The following is a 23995-nucleotide window of genomic DNA, read 5'->3' as shown; positions in this document are numbered from 1 at the left end:
AGGACATCGTGTTCTAAGTGACAAATCAAAAGTCATTTTAACTGAATTACAAAGAAGTCTGGTATGTTGCTTTAAATTGGTAGATTTGGGTGAGTTCATCATACTTTACTTATTAATGCCAAACACGAACAGCATATTAACTTTTTAGGGTGTGTTCAGGTGAGTTTGAATGAATGACTCCGACATGGCAGCTCAGAGAAGACATATATGAGGTTAAGGTCCACTCTTACTTTTTTTCATACAAATTTGTCCCTGCTGCAGCTCCGTAGTCCCTTTCTGGAGCAGAAAACACTTGAGGAGTGCTGTGTGCAGCCAATCGTCATTACATTAAAGGCTGGAAGTAGGAGGCTGGACTTAGGAGTCAAAACATGGCGAAATAACAAGTTTCGCAGGTAGAAGCTACGCCGTACCTGGTACCGTTGGACTGCAGTTTCGACCGAGCTGGACGCTGGAGGAGACGACAGGAGCCTTTAAGTTTAGCGAACGGATGGCTGCAGTGTTTTAAGTGTTACGGACATAGAGCATGCCTGTATTTTCCTCCGGAAGGTTGGCAGTGCTAGGCGCGACTGTCAACAGAAAAAATATGGACTGAGAGGGAAAGTTTATCCTGGGAAAAAGCTTGCTAGCTCTGCTACGTTAGCTGCGGGTTGATTAAAGGCACACACCTGAGTCAGTACTCTGATTACTTTGAGGTCGGCTTGAAAAAGTGGGGGGTTTATTATTATAATTTTTTTTAGTCGTCGTATAAAGTTTGACACGAAGAAGCGGTGGGAGCTGCTTTTTTTTCTCCCCAGTCTTTTAAATCAAATTGTTCGGCTTGGATTTAACTGCAGTATTCCGTTCATGTAAGGCAGCCAGCGCCAGTTTGACGTTCGGTTCTGGTGCGGACGGACCCGGACGCCATCACATCACAGACGTTGCGTTCTTCTTAAAAACAACCACTGCGTTGAACAAGCCCGCATTTTTTTAATATAGATATATATATAATAATTGTCAGCACAATTAAATAGTGCTCTTCCGTCAAAATCGGGTAGGAGTTTTTTTTTCTTATTATTTTCCCTGCTTGCGTAATTTTATCAGGCATATTATTACTAGGGATGTTTTACAGCAGCAGAGACGCGGCGTCTTCTTGTCAAAATGAACGCAGCAAGGTGTTCAACAACACTGGAGGTGCGCTGCGTTTAAAACCAACCAGTTATTAGCTCGGTACTAATGGCCGGCTGAACTGGAACGGTGCCATTTTGTTAAAAAAAAATCTTATTTTACATTCGTTGTGTTTCAGTCAGAATTTCTAGCTGACATTTTTCTAAATCAGCTGAGGAAAACATTACAGCTCTCGACCAGAGTTGACGTGAGCTAACCTGCTGGGTGCGTCTGAAGCAGCCCCTGGGATGGACTTGCTATATTGAAGTGTTCCGCGTTTATATATAAAATCAGTTTTCCTGTATGATATCGATAGATTAGGCTCGTGGGCAGCCATTTATTTCTTCCTGTCAAAGTTCTTGTGTAATAAGTGGCTAACTTGTTAGCTAACGTCATAAGTTTGGCCAGCTATGTCTGAAAACGCCCCCACACGAAGCCTGGATGACATAGACCTCGCAGCTCTCAGGGTGAGTATTATTACTATCATTATTGCAATTATTGCAAGGTGCAGTAATTTAGCCTTGTTAAAGTCGCAGCATACAGTCTCTTTAGATGTTATGTCATTTTTGAGTTTTCCTCTGACACGAGCACAATCATGTTGCACCCACGCAACAAACTTAAGTCAAACCAACACCCCCCAACTCTCCCCAGGCTGTGTGTGCTGTGGGCAGCTGGGATGTTTACAACCACAAATCACAGCAAAATGTATCTTCTGATTTATCAAAATCTTATACTCTTTTATTCCATGCGTGCTTCCTAATACTTTAAAACATTTTCTATCCGTTTTTAAAGGCATGTTTTCTCTATAATCATCCATATTGTCAAGGATATTGTAAGAGCCATATGAATAAAATGAATGATTATTGAGGTGACGGGAGCGCATGCCTTTGACACATGGGTGGTGGGTGTGTCGAGGTGGGCGTGGCTGTCACTGAAGGTATGAATGGGAGCCATACTGGCGTGCTGGCTTATTATGTTTGAGGAAGTGGGTGCACCGGGTGGTCATAATTTCTGTTGACCGTGTTTAATGCCGTTTATTGTTGGCACTATTGGATGGTTTGGCCTGGTCAGTCAGTGCAAGATCTGAAGTAAGACATTCAAAGTGAAATAAATAGTTGATTGCAACAACAAAGAAGCGGCATGGACTTATTTGAAGCACGCGTCGGACAGTTTAGAATTCCCCGAGTTATCCCAGTGCGGCCCTCAAACATCTTTAGCTTTGCCGCACAATTATCGTCAACAGAAATGACAATCGATGAGCGGTTCATTGGATAGGCAAGTCTGGATTCGCTTATGCTTGGAACAGTTTGGAAGCGGCTATGGCGCATCGAGCGCATCGCAGCGTCATCAATTAATTGAATGAGATTCCTTCACTGCAGCTCAATCAAGTCCGCTGGAACTGAGGTATGGAAACACAAACACGCACACTGACTCGCTTTGTCTGAAGAGGAATTGTTAAGGAAAAACAACGGAAAATGGAGTCAGCTGGATCTAAATCAAGCTCGGTTGTAAGCGGTAAAGAAGAAAAAAGACGATCAAAATTAACTGTTAAAGCATTACAAAATAAAATTGAGAAGCTTCAAAAGGATCTCAAAGCAAGAGTTCATAAAATTAAAGGAGAAATGAACATTATTAAAGAGCTTATGAAAAATGAAGGGAATCTCAGGAGTGTTCAGTCTCATTGTGACGATTTAAAATTATCGCTTGAAAATGCAAATCAGCTGTATGAGTCTGTTATTCGTCTGTTTCCTACTGAAGAACAAGAAAGACAAAACACTTGGTTTTCAAGCTTGTGTAAATATAATTCTGAATTTATACAAGAAGTTGAAAAATGGCTTTTAGATGCAGAGCAACTTAACAATGAAGCTCAAATAGGAGAAGCTGATTTAAATCAGGCTCAAATGTCCAGAGCTGAACCCTGTGTGAATAAAGAGCTTAATGCACCTTTTGTTTCTCAGCATTCAGAGTGTGAAGAAAATGCTGATGTTCAGGATGATGTTAAGCCAAGTGATAGTGTTTCTAATGTTGACAGCAGAAAGTCTAGAGGATGTCGTTCATCAAGAACTAAGTCCTCTCTGTCTTCTACATCTTCAGCTCGTGTTAAAGCAGAAGCAGACATGGCTGCATTAAAGGCACGACACAAGTTGTTGAAACAAAACATGCTTTAGAGGAGCAGGAGGAACAACTAAGAAAAAAGAAAGAAGAACTGGATTTGGAGATTGAAATTGCAGCTTCAATGGCTAAAGTTAAAGTGTTGCAGGGCTCTGTCTGTTCTCAAGTAAGCAGTGCTGCTCAGATTAGGTCTGATGGCATGAATTCATATTTTGAGCGTGAAAATAAAAGATCTCAAATATTGAATGTTGATGCAGAGACATTTGTACCTACAGCAGCTGAAACTGAATGTCATGATAAAGCTCCAACCTTTCAGTCCTATTCTTATTTGGGAGCACGACCTAAAGACACAAAAGTTGAACAAAATCCAGACACATTGACTGACCAGGTGAAGACAAAAACAACACAAGTTGAAGTTCCAACAGACCAAATGTTTCATCAGCCACAGCCACAATCATCACATCAGAAACATTCATTGTCAGTTGATCAAAATAAACAGCTGTTGAATGTGTTGGAAAGACAGAATGAAATTACAAGCTTGCTTGTAAATCAACAATCTTTATTCTTTCTGCCAAAACGGGACATACCAATATTCGATGGTGATCCACTCCAGTTTAAAACATTCATGACAGCGTTTGAACACAGCATTGAAACAAAAGCTCACAGTGCCAAAGACTGTCTATACTTTCTGGAGCAGTTCACTAGAGGTCAGCCTCGTGACCTAGTGAGAAGCTGTGTTCATATGCCTAATGATTCTGGATATGCTAAAGCTAAATCTTTGCTTCAAGAACATTTTGGTTGTTCATTGAAGATCATTGCTGCATACATGAATAAAGTTTTATCATGGCCTGCTTTGCAAGCAGAAGATGCAAAGGCTTTACAAGCATTCAGCTTTCTGCTCAGGGAATGCTGTAATGTGATGGAAAACAATGGATGTATGCATGAGTTGGATGTTCCTACCAATATGCAAACAATTATCAAAAAACTGCCTTTTAAACTGCGAGACAGATGGAGAAATGATGTGTGTGATTTACAGGAGAAGTTCAAAAGAAGAGCCACCTTCAGTGACATTGTTCGGTTTGTAGAAAGGCAAGTGAAGATCGCCAGTGATCCACTTTTTGGTGATATCCAAGATTCTACATCTAGACCAAAGAAGGATGTTGGAATCTATAAATCACAACAACGATTAAAGATAAAAGGAAGTAGTTTTACTACTGTTGTTGGAGATATGCAGAAGAAAACTGACTATGAAGTAAAGAAAGGAAGAGAGACGACTGTTATAAAGAGTTGTTTATTTTGTGGAGCTGGACATCCCTTGGACACATGCCCTCTATTGGAAAGGAGGTCACATGGGGAGAAGTTGACATTTCTGAAAGAAAATGGGGTGTGCTTTGGCTGTTTATGCACTGGGCACATCAGCAAAGACTGTAAAAGGCGACATCACTGTAAAGTGTGTGGCTTAAGACATCCCACTATGCTTCATGTCTTCTCCAAAGAAAAGGAAATTGCTCCAGTCCATAAGAAGGAAGTGGAGACAACAAGTGGAAGTGCCTCCATCTCTGCTCAGTCCAGTGGTCTAACTGGGGCCGGTGAGCATAGCTGTACTCTCTCTATTTTACCAGTCAGAGTGAAGTCTACAAAGAGCCAGAAGACAATAATAACATATGCTTTTTTAGACCCAGGAAGCTCTGCATCTTTCTGTACTGAAGAATTGATGAACAGATTAAATGTTACTGGGAGACATACAAGCATCCTTCTGCGAACAATGGGTCAAGAGAAGGTGGTTGGAAGCAACATTGTGTCAGATTTAGAGATTGCTGGGCTAAATGAAGACATCTTTTGTGAATTACCTGACGTATTCACACAGAGAAGCATGCCTGTTCATTATAGCAACATTCCACACCAAGAAGACCTCGAAAGATGGCCACATCTGAAAAATTTGAAGATTATCGAAATCAATTCAGGAGTTGATTTGCTCATTGGGACAAATGTGCCTAAAGCGCTGGAGCCATGGGATGTTATCCGAAGTCAAAATGGAGGCCCCTACGCAGTCAAGACGATCCTTGGATGGACAGTGAATGGACCTCTTAGAGGAGACTATGATGTCGACACAAGAGAGCTACAACCAACTGTTACTGTAAACAGGATTTCTGTGTCAAAACTTGAGGACTTGTGGCAACAACAAATGAAGGTTGATTTTCCTGAATGTTCTCAAGATGAACAACCTGGATGGTCCAGAGAAGATAATCAGTTCATGGAGCTTGTTACAGAATCAGTTAAGTTGAAAGATGGACATTACACCATCGCTTTACCTCTGAGACACAAAGATCTGAAAATGCCCAACAATAAGAAAGTGGCTGAACAGCGTGTGTTGAATCTCAGAAGGAAGTTTACCAAAAACCATCAATTCCATTCTGACTACACTAACTTCATGAATGACATCATTTCCAAGGGCTACACAGAGAGAGTCTCAGTTGAAAATCTTGAACGGTGTGATGGGAGGGTTTGGTATATACCACACCATGGAGTATATCATCCTCATAAGAAGAAGATAAGAGTCGTGTTTGACTGTGGTGCAACATTTGGAGGAAAATCTTTAAACACTCAACTCTTACAAGGTCCAAACCTCACCAGTTTATTGGTTGGTGTCATCACTAGATTCAGAAAAGAACCTGTTGTCATCACAGCGGACATTGAGGCCATGTTTCATCAGGTCCGAGTACCACCATCTGACTCTGATCTGTTGAGATTTCTCTGGTGGCCAAATGGAGAGTATGAGCAGCATCTGGTGGAATACCGAATGGTTGCACACCTTTTTGGAGCTACATCATCTCCAAACTGTGCATGTTTTGCACTGAGAAGGAGTGCAGAGGACAATCAACAACTGTTTACACCAAATGTCATAAATGCTGTGCTTCACAACTTTTATGTGGATGACTGTTTGGTTTCTGTAAGTACAGAAGAGGAAGCTGTGTCATTATACCAAGGACTCCGTGCTTTGTGTAAGAAAGGCGGATTTCAACTTCTCAAATGGATAAGTAACCGAAGCAGTGTTCTTACTGCAATACCACAGCATGAAAAGTCCATTGAGGTGAAGAACCTCGATATGGATAATGATGATCTACCAATGGAACGTGTGTTGGGTGTACAGTGGTGTGTACAATCAGACCTGCTGAAATTCAAGATCATCCTCAAAGACAGACCTCTGACAAGACGAGGAGTCTTGTCCATCGTAAGTTCCATCTACGATCCTCTTGGATTTCTGGCTCTAGTTGTTTTGGTCGCAAAAGGGATTCTGCAAGATCTAAGCAGAAGACACGTTGGCTGGGATGATCCCTTGCCACATAATGCTTCCCAGAAGTGGAAAAACTGGCTGGAAGAACTTCATCAGCTTGAACGGTTTGGAGTTAGCAGATGTCTGAAACCACAGGACTTTGGACAAGCCACAAGTTTGCAGCTTCATCATTTTAGTGATGCAAGCGAGAATGGATATGGAACTGTGAGCTACCTGTTGCAGTGTAATGCTGATGGACAAGTGCATTGTGCATTTATAATGGGTAAAGCCCGTGTAGCTCCACTGAAATCCACCACCATCCCTCGCATGGAGTTGACTGCTGCAGTGGTTGCCAGCCGTATGGATAAGCTGTTGAGGAAGGAGTTAAGGATAGAACTGCAAGACTCAGTATTTTGGACTGATAGTACTTCAGTTTTGAAGTACCTCAAGAATGAAAGATTGAGGTTTAAGACCTTTGTGACAAATAGAGTTGGAGAGATACTCAGTTTGTCAAATCCCTCACAGTGGAGGTACGTTGCTACCAGTATTAATCCAGCAGATTTGGCATCCAGAGGAACAAGTGTGAAGTCTTTTTTGAAGGCTGATACCTGGGTGTCTGGACCAAAGTTTCTTCATGACCCTGAAAGGAAATGGCCTGCAAATCCTGAGGACGTAAGTCATTTTGCTCTGGAGGATCCAGAAGATCCAGAGGTCAAGACATTGGTTTCCGTTAATGTGACATGCACCAATGAACAAGTGGACCCAATTATTAAATTCATTCATACATTTTCTTCTTGGGCCAAACTGAAAACAATGGTAGGGTGGCTACTCAGGTTTAAACAATTGCTGTCCAAACTAGCTCAAAAGAGAGCACAACTAAAGTTGGATTTTGCCGACTCTGATCTTGATGACGTTACACTTCAAGAAAGGCTGAAGAAAGAAATGAATGTGTACAAGAAAAAGGTTGCATTGGGAGCCTTATCAGTGGAGGAGTTTGGAAAAGCTGAGAGTGCCATCATCTGCTATTGTCAAAAAAGGCGATATCCAGAGGAAATGATGAGTTTACAGAAACATGAACGTGTGAAGAAAACAAGCCAGCTCTATAAGCTTGATCCGGTTCTTGAGGGTGGTGTACTAAGAGTTGGTGGAAGGCTAAGCAAAGCAGCTATGCCTGCTGAAGCTAAATATCCAGCCATATTGGCTAAAGACCTTTACATCTCTGAAATCCTACTGCGCCACATACATCATCAGACAGGCCATGGTGGACGTAATCATATGCTTGCTGAACTACGTCAAAGGTATTGGATCCCTGGTGCCAGTGTTGCAATTAGGAAGATCCTATCTAAATGCATGACATGTCGACGACTCCATGCTGCACCAGGAAGTCAAAGGATGGCAGACCTTCCACAGGAACGAGTGTATCCAGACAAACCCCCATTTACTTGTGTGGGTGTGGATTGTTTTGGTCCCTTTGAAATAAAACGTGGCAGAAGCCTGTTAAAACGATATGGAGTCATCTTTACCTGCATGGCAATAAGAGCAGTTCACCTGGAGATGCTGTCGTCACTGGATACTGATTCCTTCATCAATGGTCTCCGAAGATTTATTGCCAGACGTGGTCAAGTGCTGGAGCTACGTTCAGACAATGGAACCAACTTTGTGGGAGCTGAACGAGAGTTAAGAGAAGAAATTGAAAGATGGAATCAAACTCTCATCAGTAACACTCTCCTTCAGAAAGGAATAAAATGGTCTTTCAATCCCCCTACTGGTTCACACCATGGAGGTGCATGGGAAAGCCTTATTAAATCTGTCCGGAAAGTGTTAAATTCTGTTCTGAGAACACAGAGTCTTGATGAAGAAAGTCTTCACACGGTTTTCTGCGAAGTTGAGGCCATCATAAACAGTCGACCTATAACCAAAGCCTCTACTGATGCCCACGACCTGGAAGCACTAACTCCAAATCATCTTCTTCTGTTAAAGACCATGCCTTCATTGCCACCAGGAGTGTTTTCCAAGAGTGATATCTACGCTCGGCGAAGATGGAGACAAGTGCAATATATGGCGGATCTCTTCTGGAAGCGTTGGTTAAAGGAATACTTACCTCAACTACAAGAGCGTCAGAAATGGCAAAGGACAAGACGGAACTTTCTTCCAGGAGATGTCGTTCTCAACGTGGATGACTCTGCTCCACGCAACTCTTGGTTAATGGGTAGAGTTGTGAACATTGTTCCTGACAAAGGAGGACTGGTGCGGTCAGTTCGCATCAAGACAAAGACAAACTACCTGGAAAGACCCATTACCAAGTTGTGCCTGCTTCAGGAGGCGGAGACAACATGAACATTTTAACAACTTTTTTCTCTGCTTTCTCATTACTAGTGACTTCCTTTTCTCTGGTTGATTGCTTATTCTTAAAGATAGATTTAGATAAGTTAATATTGAACAATTTATGATTATTTGTCTCTTACATGTTAACATTTCAGATAATTATTTTGTAATAATTAGGGGCCGGAATGTAAGAGCCATATGAATAAAATGAATGATTATTGAGGTGACGGGAGCGCATGCCTTTGACACTTGGGTGGTGGGTGTGTCGAGGTGGGCGTGGCTGTCACTGAAGGTATGAATGGGAGCCATACTGGCGTGCTGGCTTATTATGTTTGAGGAAGTGGGTGCACCGGGTGGTCATAATTTCTGTTGACCGTGTTTAATGCCGTTTATTGTTGGCACTATTGGATGGTTTGGCCTGGTCAGTCAGTGCAAGATCTGAAGTAAGACATTCAAAGTGAAATAAATAGTTGATTGCAACAACAAAGAAGCGGCATGGACTTATTTGAAGCACGCGTCGGACAGTTTAGAATTCCCCGAGTTATCCCAGTGCGGCCCTCAAACATCTTTAGCTTTGCCGCACAATTAGATATTGTAAGGATTTCAATTGATTTGAGAGTAAGACTTTTTTTAAGTTGTATTTTTAGGCACTTTTCTTGTCCTGGGCAGACTTTTAGTGACAAATGCCTTATGTACCACCACATTCTTCTTTTCATGATGAACAACAACATTCTCTGGCTTGATATTTGACCACTGGCAGGGTTTCTTTAGTGACTTTACTAGCTTTTAGTTATTTTTCTTTACTTTGCTTAATTTATGCATTTTTTGTAGGTTTGTGATTGAAACGAATCACTACAAAAGTTTAGTGCTAGCCTACTTTATCCATCCAAAAATGCGTTTGATGTTATCCTGAAACACTCAGTTGTGTTCAGGCTGGTAGTTAATTTGAGTTGAAGTTAAATAATTTGGAGGTAGTTTATTTCACGACTCCATCCACTTTGTGTCATGCATCAGATTTGAACACCTCATCTTCGTTTGTCCACATGGACTGTTGCATTGAAACCAATTTTCAAGGTACAAAATAGGTGAACATTAAGCTTTTGAAAAAGTAATAACCATATTGAAAATGTATGTAATGTGCTTAGAATTCACGTTCATGCAAAGAAATACTAAATGTGTTTTAGTGATTCTGATAAAGAGAAGTTAGAAATCCCCATACCTTGTTGTTCGCTACAAAAATATTATATATAGCTTTGCTACATTTTGCATAGAGGTATTTTACTTTTGTGTGTGAAATGAGTCTAGAGGCAGATACACTGATATTGGCTTTAGGACGCCATGAAGCTGCAAATGTATGGACATTAGACAAAAGGTAGAGAATTACCAAATATGATACAGATCATATTTGACCTTCCTCTTTATTATTTTTTGGTGTTATATGTCAAAATCTGCTTCCCCAGATGCTTTTGTGGAAACAAAAGGATTCGTTTTAACATCCCTGCATGTCCATCGGAGTGATGCTGTTCTTCAAAAACAAATCAATTTAAAATAAAATCTCTTCCACTAACTGGTGCAAAGGCACCAAGTGACACTATCTTCCACAAGATGCTAGCTAAACAGACAATTGGAAAAAAAATGGGGTTGTTCCACACTGCTTCTTAGATCTAGAAATTCCTTTTCCTTTTATATATTACTATTGGTAGAAGATGTTTAGGTCCACTTACTGCTTCAGTCACTAAAGTACTGCTTGAACTTTATCTGTTCTCTTTACTTCCATTTTTATTGTAAGGTTTTATCACCAAATTCTACTTGGCCAGCAGCACCCACCAGAGACAAGTGTGAAAATGTTCTTGTGATTTTGGAAATTGACCATGTAAAGGTGCCATGTAGAGTTGAATCAGAAACAAAAGTTAGGCAGCCTTCATGTTCATCATCTTGTTTTCTTCCCTTCAGTAGTATTTGTTGGTGCTTGGCTGCGTTTCTTGGGTGTTGCCATCACCTGTTGATTAATGGAATACCATGCAATCGCACATTGCTACGTGCTGCATTGTCTTCGAGCTTCGAGTCGGTTCTGCTCACTAACATGATTACAGTGACCTCAGTGGAGGAACATAGTTAAAATACTTCAAATATCAACAAACGTCTCAGTGGCTCGATCATACTATTAAATAATTTGCAGCACACATTCCTTAACAATTAATTTGAACAGGATTATTTATTTGATTTTACAACATTAATTTATCTAGAGATTTGTGTTTCCAGGTCACATCGTTGGTACATTTTGAGGATTAGGACATTGTGACAGGACGAAAATCTGAATTGGACATAAGTTTGATTCATTTTTGTTGCTAGAAGTCTAGAAATACATTCTTATGTTCTGGATTAAAGCAAAATGTTTGACAATGTGATAACGGCTAATCAAAAAAAACAAAATCACACTTAACCTCAGAGAATTAAGCTTTAGAAAAATGAAAAAATATTATGCATTTGTTGTAATTAAGCACTTTTCAGCCTTTGTGTTCGAGTCTGACTGGAGAGTAGCTGTAACATTCTAAAATAAATGTAGAAAAAATAAATAATTAGACTGTTTTAGTCTTTATTTTTCTGGATGATCTGTAAAGATTTTGTTTCTTTTCCTGAATGTTGGCTAAATGATCACCGTACAGGAAATTTGATATTTACTTCCTTTAGGAGCTTCAACCCCCTTCCAAATACTCTACTGCTAGCTTATCAAAGCTTTATGTTACAGCAGAATCCATCCATCCATCCATCCATCCATCCATCCATCCATCCATCCATCCATCCATCCATCCATCCATCCATCCATCCATCCATCCATCCATCCATCCATCCATCCATCCATCCATTCATTTTCTTTACACCCTTGTCCCTCAGTGGGGTCGGGTGGGTCGCTGGTGCCTATCTCCAGCTAACGTTCTGGGCGAGAGGCGGGGTTCACCCTGGACTGGTCGCCAGTCTGTCGCAGGGCAGTTACAGCAGAATAAGCAGTTTAATTTTTCTCTATTATTTAAATAATAAATAAACATGTCATGTACCAGGAATAATTAGCATTTATCTGTAGCCAACCGAGCTGAACACATTTCCCTCCCTTTTTCTTATTGTTGTTTCATTCTTTGTTTTTTTTTTTTTTTTTTTTTCAAAGCTGATTTGCTCATGCTAATGTTTGAATATAAGTGTACCCTTCCCCTTCTTTCGGCTCATTCGTCTCATCCCACTCTCTGTGGCGGATGTGGGTGATGCTACCACCTCTGCCTCATCGCCCACTCTGTCATTACATTATTTCTTTCCATACCATCATTCTCTTTCCTCCCGTTTTACGCCACATCTCTTCCTCTTTTGTATACCTATTCATAAGATCCTTCAGAGTGTTTAACATTAGATGAGCTATCACCTTTAACACTCAATTCATGGTATTTTTTTTTCCTGGATATTTCACAAAACTGTGATTTTTGGTTTTTCACATCCGTCTCTGACCCTGAAGTGAAAATCTTCATTTTGAAGGTAGAAGGCCCCTGATTGGAGATAGTTGAAAGCAGGATAGGTCATGGTGTACATTTTAAACCCAAGGCAGCAGTCTCACCACCCACACATCTTCTTAAAGCCATATTGAAATTACATGAAAGTGGAACTGCTTGTCATTTTCCCTTGTCTCTAGGGGGAGGGGGTTGCATAATTTAGTCAAAGCAACCTACTCGTTATTAGTGTCAGTGAGATCTGTGTGCACAATGCAGAAATTTACATGGATCAAATCCAGAAAAGGAAGGAAAATTGATCTCAGAATTTAGATTTGTGTCTCATGTACAATTAAAAGTTGAATGCACTGTGATTCTATTCTTTTATATTTTTAAAAATGTATTTTCCTAATTCAAGTCTGTTATTTTTTTCTGATCCCAATGTGTCGTTTTTCCAAAGGATCCAGCAGGAATCTTTGAGCTTGTCGAGGTTGTCGGCAATGGGACGTATGGGCAAGTATACAAGGTGAGCCATTGTGCATATGAATTTACAAGCACCTCTGGTGTGAAAAGAGAAATGGAAATAATCATAGCAAGCACAAATATTTGTACTATTAATGGTCTTTCTAAAAATAAATGTACTTGGAGCCTTTTTTAACGAAAACTTTACTCGTTTAGGCTCATCAGAGAATTCTAGGAACTTAAAATGGCAACCTATGACTTTCTGTTTTTTGAGGTATAAATAAGACATCGCACAGAGACCTATATATATATATATATATATATATATATTATTTTATTTTTTTTTTTTTACCCATTGATCACTAAGGTTAGAGGAGAATCTACAACCATCTACAGTAAATGAGATGGAAAAAATGTAAAAAAAACAAAGATCTCCAATTGTCGCTGTTGAAGAACAACAGAAGAGAGTAGCATTTTGTCTCCGTCACAACTATTGGAGCCATGTCAGGGAAATGTGATTTTTGTGTTGCCATTAAAAGTTGCAATGTTGAGTTTTAATTAACTCCACTTGGACTTTAACTGGAACTGGATGCTTTTAACAAATAAGACAAAGATGTAGTTTTCTTGGGAACAAAAACTCCTAAGTGAATCTGATTTTTAGCAAGTGATGGGGGGGAAAGGCACTTACTTCCCCACTATTAATCATGGTGGAGGATCTGTGTGACTTTCTTTGTCTTCCAAAGTTCTTGGTCATTCACATTAGAGACGAATGAGGATTTTTAACCAATTGGGGTTTTTTTTTATAACCGATCCCTAATAAATACTGCCGAGGTTTTTAAAGCCGATTCTTGAAGCTGATATTACTAGTTTACACAATAAAAATGATGCATTGATAACAAATGTTACACAAGTCTCAATTTAAACAAAAAAAGAAATATTTACAAAACAAAGGATAGCAAATGATGGAGAACAGACACCACTGTTCCCTCAAACTGCAGATGCAGCTTACTGAAGATTGAAGACGTACCTTTAACCCCCGTTGTTGAAATTCAGTCTTATAACATTATCAGCCTCTTTCTGCCATGAAAAGAGAAGCAATGCAAGCTGCCAGGTGTTCAAGTAGTGGTGCACTAATAAATTGGCCTTCATTACCTTAATTTTGGAAGGTTGGTGATCAGCCAATACTTAAATGTGAAGCCAGTCTTATCCAGTGATCTTATCTACCTTGGCAGCAGTCTAAAAATCCCCCTCTGTTCTCTTTTGCTCTGCCATGAGAGAGGTTTGACTCAATGACCGACCCACCAGATCAGGTCTGCATGTCTGCTGTTTACAATCATCTCCCCACGTTGCTAGTTAGCATTTCAGTCAAAACAATCGGCCAAAACCAGAATGGGCAGTTTAAACTTTTTAAAGATTGGCTATCGGCTAGAATAGCCGGTGCACCCCCGATCTCCAGGCACGACTGCAGAATGCGCTAATGGATCCAACTTGTTCTTTAACAGGGCCGTCATGTGAAGACGGGCCAACTGGCCGCCATCAAAGTGATGGATGTTACGGAGGAGGAAGAGGAAGAGATCAAAGCAGAGATCAACATGCTGAAGAAATACAGCCACCACCGCAACATAGCCACGTACTACGGTGCCTTTGTGAAGAAGAGCCCGCCAGGACACGACGATCAACTTTGGGTCTGTTTACTTTTGTATCTGGTCCAATGACATTATGAGAGCTTTTGTCATTAATCATGCTCTCGTTAAGCGTGTTTGCCTTTGAACAGCTGGTGATGGAGTTCTGTGGAGCCGGATCAGTGACTGACCTAGTGAAGAACACTAAAGGCAGCTCTCTGAAGGAGGACTGGATCGCTTACATCTGCAGAGAGATCTTAAGGGTGAGAAACTGTAGTTTTGACCGCCGGATCAATTATCCAGCAGCCTTTTCCTCTCACTGACTGTGGTTGACTTCTTTGTTTGCAAACAGGGCCTTTCTCACCTCCATGCCCATAAAGTTATCCACAGAGACATCAAAGGCCAGAATGTGCTGCTAACGGAGAATGCGGAGGTCAAGCTAGGTACGCTGAAATAAAGATACCGAGTTTGTTTTGCTTTAGTAGGTCTCACTGCACTGGCCTCAACCCTCTCAATGCAGTTGATTTTGGGGTGAGTGCCCAGCTGGACAGGACTGTGGGGCGGAGGAACACCTTCATCGGCACTCCGTACTGGATGGCGCCTGAGGTCATCGCCTGTGACGAGAATCCGGACTCCACTTACGACTTTAGGGTAACCGCAGAAAGGCTGTGTTTATTATCTGTGCTTCCTTGCTGTGAAAATAAAACATTAACCAGAGGCACTATATGGCTTTTATTTTACAGAGTGATATTTGGTCTTTGGGGATAACGGCCATCGAGATGGCAGAGGGAGCTCCTCGTAAGTGAATCTTCTTCATTAACTTTAATTTTTTCATTCTGCGTGCATCTATTCAGCATTTGATAATTTTTCATAATTTTTTCAAAGCCAGCTCTAAAGGCCTCATGAATGAGTGCGTGTTGTGCTTGCAGCCTTGCTGTCTGTGTCTTCAGATGGACAGCTGACTCACTGTAATTAAGGTAGTGGAGTTGTGAGCTGGCAGTTGGCCTGTGGAGGCTGATGGCACAGATCGCTCTCTGGTTTATGAGGAGATCTGGTGCAGAACCAAAGATTGAGAGAATAGTGAAGTGAGGCTAGGCGCTTGGTGAAGAATGTTTGGGTTAAACCTGGCAGCTTGTTTCGCAATTTGACCAATGATTGCTTGCTTTCAGATGGATTTGTGTGAAGTTTTGTTTAATCTGGGCTTGAAGGGTTAACTGTTAGCGTTGATTTTGTTTTGAAATGGAACAACTAATCTGCAAATCCTAATAAATCTAACAGAAGACCGCTGTGGAAATCCGGGCCTGTCCGTTCCCATGCCGGGAATGGAATGTGTTGGGCATGGGATGATCTGATGTGCTGATGGTGTGATAACCCTCAGCAGACCCACTGTTGATTTGGCTCAGTTACGGTTCTGAAACAGTGGCTTTAAAGTGTCGCGCTATCAAATTATCACCACCAGGAAAGTTGCTCTGATTCAGATTTTTATGTCAGAGAGTAGAAAACACTTGAGTATGTTGAGTGAGATTTTAGATTTATGCCCCAAAAGTATTTATCTACAAAATAGTAGAAAACATTTACATAGAATAAACACCTGCTACAGTTAAAAGTATACGTATTATTACTATGTAAAACCTAATTTCTTGCCTTCCGTTATGCTTTCAGTAAAGTGCCCTGACAAGCTGCTGACGTTTGTGTCAGTAGACTATTTATTGGACCTGGACCAGCAGCTGCAGCTTTTTGCTGACATTTAGTTTAGTGTTACTTTGAGTTTTCTTATTATACTCTTGGAAAATGTCTATAAATTATACTTGACTTTTTTTGCCCAGGGAGCTAAAGGGAGTTGCCTCCATTAGCACAGCTGATTGACAGCTTGCAGCAACAGGCCAGAGAGGGAGTTGTGGAGAATGGCAGCAGAAAAAACGGCATCCTTATCGTTTGATGTTAAGATTCTTCTTTTATAGTATTGGACACTGTCTTGACAGTGATAAAATATATATTATATTTTCACACCTTAAATTGTATTATCTTTGGGATTGCTACTTTAATTGTTTTCCCACTGTTGGTTCCATGATAGCATTTAATATTATGTAATATTAAATGATTGTGAGTTTTTGACTGTAGTGACTGGATGCTGTCTGAGGAATACCATTTATGTCCTAAAAATAAGAAAGACCTGGTTTTTCTCATTACTTCTTTCTTTTTGTCATTTTTACTTATGAAAAGTTATGCGGAAATAAAATTTACTTACTTAATTTTAAATAAACTTAAACCACGTGTTTGAAAGACTGTGTTTGGGTTTTGGTTCTGCATCATTTAATGAAAACAAATTGACATTTTATTTAACAAAATAAAATCTTACGCCACCTGGTGATCACCAGTAAAACCTGGTGCATAATATATGGAGGGTGACGGTGACAATTTCACAATTTCCGCCTCTTTATTCTGGATGAACTGCTTAATTAGGGCTGCACAAAGTCATAAAAATATGTAATATTGTTCCTGATGATAATAGGATTTACAAAAAGGAAACAAATATTTGGGTCTACCATGTCAATGCTGGACTGCTTGGTTTTTATTTCAGTCACAAACCCCAGATTCTGATTTGACATTTATATATTTATTTGTTGAAATTCAACAAATATTGAATTCTTAGCAACTGTAAATATTGTATGCACTTGTATTGTGATGTGGTCTTACTGACCATACTGGTGCAGTTGGATTTAATTAGGGGATTACTAAAAAATCACGAAACCTAAATAAATACTTTAATGTTAACAGATTCAAATTTTTTTAGACATATGTAATACATAAAGCAGTATTTTTTTTTTCCTTTTAATTTGCTTCTTTGTTTACATGGTTACATGCAGATACCTTCCTTTTTGTTTTTCTTTGTAGCAGGATTAAATGCACCTTCATCACTTTAAGATGAAATTATTGACTTAGGAACCACTAAATTCTTCTTTTCTTTGCTTCCTTAAAAGAACAGGGATTCTCTTGTGCTATAGTGCGCTGAGGCAGTTTGTTTACATGTGGCTGCTTCAATAAACATGAATGACCAAGGAAGTCATGCAAACTTGTGCCATCAAGCTGCTGCTGCAGGATAATCTTAGTTTTATCTTTCTGAAAAGTACTATTTCAGAGTTGCACTGACTTTTAAGACATTTTCTCTAAAGTTTGTTATATTTCCTTTTGAGTCTTGATGAGGGTGAAACGTCTGGTTGGGCTTCAGGTCTTTATGTCTTTATGGTAGATTTAGTCAGTGTTAACTGGGCAGTACTCCACCTATAGGCCAATCTCACAAAAAAGTTTTTCTTTATGATTTCATTACTAGCATGTGGAATATTAGTAATGAAAAAGTTATTACAGTAACTGTAATGAGTTTAATTTGGCTGAATGTTAAATCCAAATTAAAGCTGAGCGTGTGCACTAAACTATTTATTTTAGTTATTTGTGAGAAATTATGAATGTTTCTATGGTTTATGGAGACACGCGGCTCCGACAGACTGCTGCTATGAGTGACATGCAGCAGGATATACAGGCCAACTGTCGAGCTGGTGTTTGGGTACAATTATAAATTATGCAGCATGTACTTAGGCCATCACTCCAGTGACTGAAGTAGGTTAAAATGGTCCCTTCTATGAAATTCTTTTTTAATTATAGGTGCTGAAGCCATTTCCCAGCTTCTCACTTCATGCTTCAGTGTAAAAAGTTAGGCATTCAATCTGTTAAGTTCTCTTGCAAATATCTTTTGTTTTTTGTGTTTGTGCTTGTAGCATACATTTTCCTTTTCTAAAGATGGTGCACTGTTTCTTTTTTGTCGTTTTGATAGCAGCGGTACATTGCTGTAATTTAAGTCACATTATTGTGAAAGGTTTTGCTGATCCCATAAAGTAATATACACAATTATACTCGGTGAGGCTAGTGCTTACCGAAGATGCATTATCATAGCAATTCTCTGATACTTATGCTGGGCGTGCATTTTCTGTCCATTTTCAGCCAATTCGACCGACTCTGCCTAATTGTGTCTACACCTAATTGGTGTAGTATAAGATACAGTGAGTAACAACAAGCGTACAGCTGCACAAAAATCAAACCCGTTTGGTTGCCCCTTGTGATTGTATCGCACCGTTAAAACAGAGGCCAGACTGACCTGCACCTCTCAACCTGTCACTCAAGAAAATAATGTAGTCTAATGTAATAAGCATGACGAGCAACATGGTGAATTGATATTAGAATTCAAAGAAGACATGTACATAGTTTAAATATTGGGGTTTATAAACTTAAGATGGCTTTAAAGCCACTGATTGCTTTAAGACTCACTCATTTCTCTCGCATTCACATATGCATGTTTTTAAACACAGAACAAGTGCAGTAAAAGTATTTAGTTAACTGTAGTGAGGTCACAGTTTGAGCTGGAGCTGAATATGACTGAGAATATTGTATCGTAGAAATGACTGTGGTAGCCCAGTTTACAGCTTCTTGTAAAAGTATTCATACCCCACAAAGTTGCTGTTTTTTGACATATTGCAACCACAGACTTTAATATATTTTACTAGGATTTTTCCAACAAGCTTGGTAATCAATTAATGCACTATTAAGAAGTGGTTAAAAAATATTGCTCAGTTTGTTGATGCTACTGTGAATATACAGTTTTAAGGCTTAGTTTATTAGACTATTGTCTCTCAGTTGAATCTAGGACTTTGACTGGACCAATCCAACACAAGACTCTGACCTCAGAAGGCAATTGGTTGCAGTGGATTTTATTTAGGGCTATCAGAGTAAAGGGAGTTAAATACAATGCATGCCATACGTTACTTTAGATTTTCATTTGTATATAAGATGTGGAATCCATGTTTCATTTTCTTTCAACTCTACAAGATGTGATATTCTGTATTGGTTTATTGTATAAAATAAATGGAACGTTTTGCTTTTGTGATTAAAAAGCTCAATAAATTTGGTAATGTTAATACTAGCTGTTTTTTAAACTGTTTTAGACAGAACTTTTTTTTTTATAAGAATTACTTACATTTTGAGCTTTTAAATTGTAAAGTATCTAAATTGTCTGAGCAGAAAGTGGCCAAAAAGTCTAAAAGAAATCAGAATTTCTCTCATGGTATGCATTAAAACTCCTTCAGCGCTTACATCTGTACTTGGATCATTTCCACTGACAGGAAGTTGCAGCCAGTGGGTGATCCATCCTATAAAATGACACCTGAAGTTAGCTGGGATTCTTCTGGATTATTGTGGTCCTTCAAAAACCGAAAGGGGGAAAAAAAATCGGATTGCCTTTGGCTGTGTCAGTCACGTTGCTCGTTTCCAGAAGACTGCATAATAAAAGCCCATTTACTGTGAAACTCTGAAGCTAACCAGTCAGGTTTAGCTGCCTACCTACACTGGGAACACAGTGACTCACAGTCCTTGCTCTTACATTCAGTGTAACAATAAACCTGAGGCACCAGGAAATTGGGTAACAACAGCTGTAACCTTGTTTCAGCGTAGAAAAAGCATGTATAACAATGTTTTAAGGTTATTTGTAAACGATGTAGAGTGAAAATAGTTTAGCACAAAATGTATTTTGTTCTGTGTTCTCCTTTGTTCCTTCACTCTCAGCATAGTTAACAGGGATTTAAGTCTTATAATCTTCTTTTTCTGTAGCTTTGTGTGACATGCACCCAATGAGGGCCCTCTTTCTGATTCCAAGGAACCCCCCTCCAAAGCTTAAGTCCAAGAAATGGTGAGTGTAAATCCCGTTTCTTTTCCAGATTCTACAGAGGACTGCTTCTCCTTGCAAATATAACTGAGTGTTCAGATCTGCTTAGACAAAGTTGTGGTGGCATTAATGCGCGTAGTGGTTTCAGATTTCTTCACTGTGGAGTTATTTGTTTCAAGTCTTTGAACTGAAATTAATCCAACAAATAAAGTAAATTGTAATGATGGGGAAAGCGGAGACGGCGCGATATAGAATGACAATATAATAAAAGGTAGCCCTGCCTTACAATCACTTGGCAACACAACAGTTAATTGGCTAAAACTAATTAGAAAAGGGCATTAAATGTAAATGATGCTGAGTTGTACAACAAACTGCTGCATAATTTGCAGAATGTCTTTAGAGACAAACGAGCATAAGAAGGTTCAGAGATATTTAAGACTTACTTTCTCATTGTTCGTCCAATCCTGTGTGTTCGCCTCTCTTATTTCTCTTTCTTTTCAGCAAAGGAACCTTGTTCCCACATGAGCCAGACTCCAGTGTTTCCTCTTCTGTTCTGATCGACTAAAACATATTAGGATGCGGTGGCTTTTGGGTTGTGAATTTTTCAGAGTATTTGTTTGATTAGTCCCACCAAATGTAAAAGAGGACTACTAATTGTTTGGCAAGAAACAAAATGCTTTTAAGTATTTAAATACCCAAACAGAACTCCAAAATGAACATTTCTCATTCCATATGTAACATTTACATCCTATAATGCCTACATCCAACACGTGAAAAGACTTAATTACATAAACACAGTATGTATAAATAGAAGTGGTGTAAACACACAGAGACATGTCTATGAACTTCTCTGTCACAATCTATGAATATTGATATTCTTACCAGGTTGCAGCTCTTAGTTATTTTTTTCATATTGGCAACATTTTCACCCTGAGTTGTAAATTACAGGCACTTGATCTCATGTATGTTAAATTAAAGGTCATACGCCATTTTCCAACATTTCCTTCTCAGTTGTGCTCAGGCTTGTACTTCAGAGTAATTAAATAGTTACAGTAAGGAGGAGCAAATCAGGAGAAATGTTTCTTATCAGTAATTTGGAGAGATGACAAATGGAGAAATTTGAATGAAGTTTGGCATGAGCCCAGGTTCCCTGTTATTCATAACCATCTGGAAGTATGCTACCAAAACATTGTGGTAGCATTCACATACATAATTTGTTCTCTGGTTTTCTTATTGTTGGCTAATGAGCACAGTCATAGGTCCGCATGTTTCCACCAGAATAGCCTACTTAATGTAAACTGTAAATGTATACATTAGGAAATAATACACTGGTTGTGCAAATTAACTTTTCTCCACTTGATGTCTTACTCCAGAGCTGCATTATATGATGTTAATCTGAGGACACTGACATTGAGTTTTGGCCTTAAAAGTAACGTCATGTTGATAACTACAGATGTAATGGATGGAAATTGAGCTAAAGTAGCGCTATATAATCAGACTGCACAATCTGTCAAACACACACTCCATCACTTGGACCAGATATGCCATGCTTCATAGAAAATGATGCAGCTACATCTAATTATCAAGGCTACATTTGCAGTAGAAGTGGTTATTGGCTTAATGGGATCTATAGACTTCAGTAGATTCTCTGTACTGAAAGTGGACACAAAGTAAAACTATACAGTAAAAGAAGATGTAATGCTAACATAAATTAGCTCTGATTGTCTTGGTGGTCTGGCTGTTAACTCCCTGCGTCATATTTCCTAATATTTACATATTCCTGTTAGAAAGTCTTGAGTCCTACATAAAACAGTCATGACTTGGACTTTGCAGATCCAAATGATACATCATCCATAAATGGCACTAAGAGGATTTTTAAGAGGATCAATAGATCATTTTAAAATAATCTATTTGAATGGAAGACTGTTTTTGATTTATGTTTTAAATTTTCAATATTTGTTTAATGGATTCAAGATGTATTTGCCCGTTTAGTGTGCTTCTGCAAAGCAAATTGATTTTACTTTTCTAAAAGGAGCTTATAGAGAGCTCACGCGCATTCCCAGACGATCCAACGGTCCCCTTTTAGTTCAAAGAGCAGTATTCCGGTTATTCCATGCCTTCCTCGTCCCCAGAAGGATTGTCATTCTTTGATCTTACTTTTCCTCCCAGGTCAAAGAAGTTTATCGACTTTATAGAAGGCTGTCTCGTCAAGACGTACCACAGCCGGCCCAGCACAGAGCAGCTGCTCAAGCATTCGTTCATCAGAGACCAGCCCACAGAACGTCAGGTCCGCATTCAGCTCAAAGACCACATTGACCGCACGCGCAAAAAGAGGGGAGAGAAAGGTAAAGAGAAGAGGCTGGAGGATCTTAAAGTGCATCTTAGATTTCAGAAGCAATTTTTGCTTCAGAAATAATGTCTGTATTGTTGATCTCCCTGCAGAAGAGACGGAGTACGAGTACAGCGGTAGCGACGAGGAGGATGAAAACCGTGGAGACGACAGAGAATCAAGGTAATTGATTTGATCATTTCTGTTCAAGAGTTTTGCAAATGTTCTCCATCCATAATTTTAATTTTGATCATCAGTTCCATCCTCAACGTGCCTGGCGAATCCACCCTGAGGCGGGACTTCCAGCGGCTGCAGCAGGAGAACAAGGAGCGTACGGAGGCCCTCAAGAGGCAGCAAGCCCAACTGGCCGCCCAGCGCCGAGATCCCGAGGAGCACAAGAGGCAGCTGCTGCACGACCGACAGAAACGCATCGAAGAGCAGAAGGAACAACGGCGCCGACTCGAAGAGGTACTGCTCAACTTTTTATCTCTAGTGTTTCACTAAATCTTATATTCTGTTCTGAGATGATTCCTGTGGCTTCTTACTATGAACCCACCTGTTTAGAGTTGCCTTTGAGTATTTGGTCAACATACAAGGTGTATTTGCTTGTGATGTCTATTACATGCTTCATAATTGTATGATGTTTTGTGATGTAAAACAATTTGAACTGCCTTGTTGCTGAAAATGTGCTATACGGATTAACTTTGACCTTTTGTAAGCAAAACTATCAAAATATTTCTGTGCAGTACTGAGATTTAAGAAAATATGCTTGGATTGTAGACAAATCTAATCAGGCACCTATTCAAAGGGTCTCTGTGTGCTAAAATTAATTTTTACAAAAATGTACTTAACATTAATAACACGAGGTTCTACAATATATCTGCATTTGCTGTATTTGCTACTCACTTATTTTCTTGGCATTTTATCAGAGCTCACCAAGACATCAGCGTCGTTTGCCAACACTTTCTTTTATTTATATATGTTTGGCATTAGTAATTTACTGTCAGTAGTAACATTTACTATGTTAAATTTAAGAGCTATAAACAAATGTCAGTAGAAATAAACATCACTGGTCAAGCTGAAGACACCTTAACTAATCTACATTTTAAAAGCTAATAAAGCCTCCATGATTAAATTACTAGTCAAGTATAACTTTGTTTTAAAATGTTGACATGTTATTAATAATCCATAAAGAGCTCTGACCAAGTATTATAGTTTATTTAATATTCTAATTTAATTTGTGTTTTTATTAACTGTAGACTATAATAATGAAGATGAGAAACAAATGCTTGAAATGCATAATTTTTTAATTTCTCAGATTATTCATTTATTCACATTACATGCGTTTGTGAAACTTGCATCATTTCTCAGATTTTAAAAAAATAAACCACCATGCAGACATGACAGAAAAAGAGGAAAAAAATGAATAAAAATAAATTAAATACTATGTATATTTTTAATTTTATTAAGTGGGTGGCGTTGGGGAGCAAAATGGTAATATTATTTTACTTATTTTTTTAACTTGGTCACATGATGGATCCATAG

The 23995-nt window shown here is 39.2% G+C and overlaps 1 protein-coding gene across 4 annotated transcripts in view; it reads left to right on the top strand.

Moving 5' to 3' along the window:
- The first annotated feature begins 266 nt into the window (after positions 1–266).
- Positions 267–23995, top strand: part of mink1 (misshapen-like kinase 1) — a 41850-nt gene continuing 18121 nt past the window's right edge. For 2 of the 4 annotated variants that reach the window (XM_008427646.3, XM_008427645.3), the window contains exons 1-11: positions 268–1610; positions 12788–12853; positions 14292–14474; positions 14564–14674; positions 14764–14854; positions 14932–15062; positions 15155–15209; positions 20067–20145; positions 22291–22466; positions 22564–22633; positions 22708–22918. In XM_008427646.3, coding sequence (XP_008425868.1) covers positions 1554–1610; positions 12788–12853; positions 14292–14474; positions 14564–14674; positions 14764–14854; positions 14932–15062; positions 15155–15209; positions 20067–20145; positions 22291–22466; positions 22564–22633; positions 22708–22918 — 1230 coding nt within the window. In that variant the 5' untranslated portion in view covers positions 268–1553. Of the gene's footprint in view, positions 1611–12787; positions 12854–14291; positions 14475–14563; positions 14675–14763; positions 14855–14931; positions 15063–15154; positions 15210–20066; positions 20146–22290; positions 22467–22563; positions 22634–22707; positions 22919–23995 lie in introns of all 4 variants that reach the window. The other 2 variants (XM_081615796.1, XM_008427647.3) reach the window with 2 other exon arrangements.

Source organism: Poecilia reticulata, chromosome 14 (assembly GCF_904066995.2).
Source record: "Poecilia reticulata chromosome 14, P_reticulata-male-v2, whole genome shotgun sequence".
Taxonomy (NCBI): Eukaryota; Metazoa; Chordata; class Actinopteri; order Cyprinodontiformes; family Poeciliidae; genus Poecilia; species Poecilia reticulata.
This window is presented reverse-complemented; position numbering and strand designations above follow the sequence as displayed.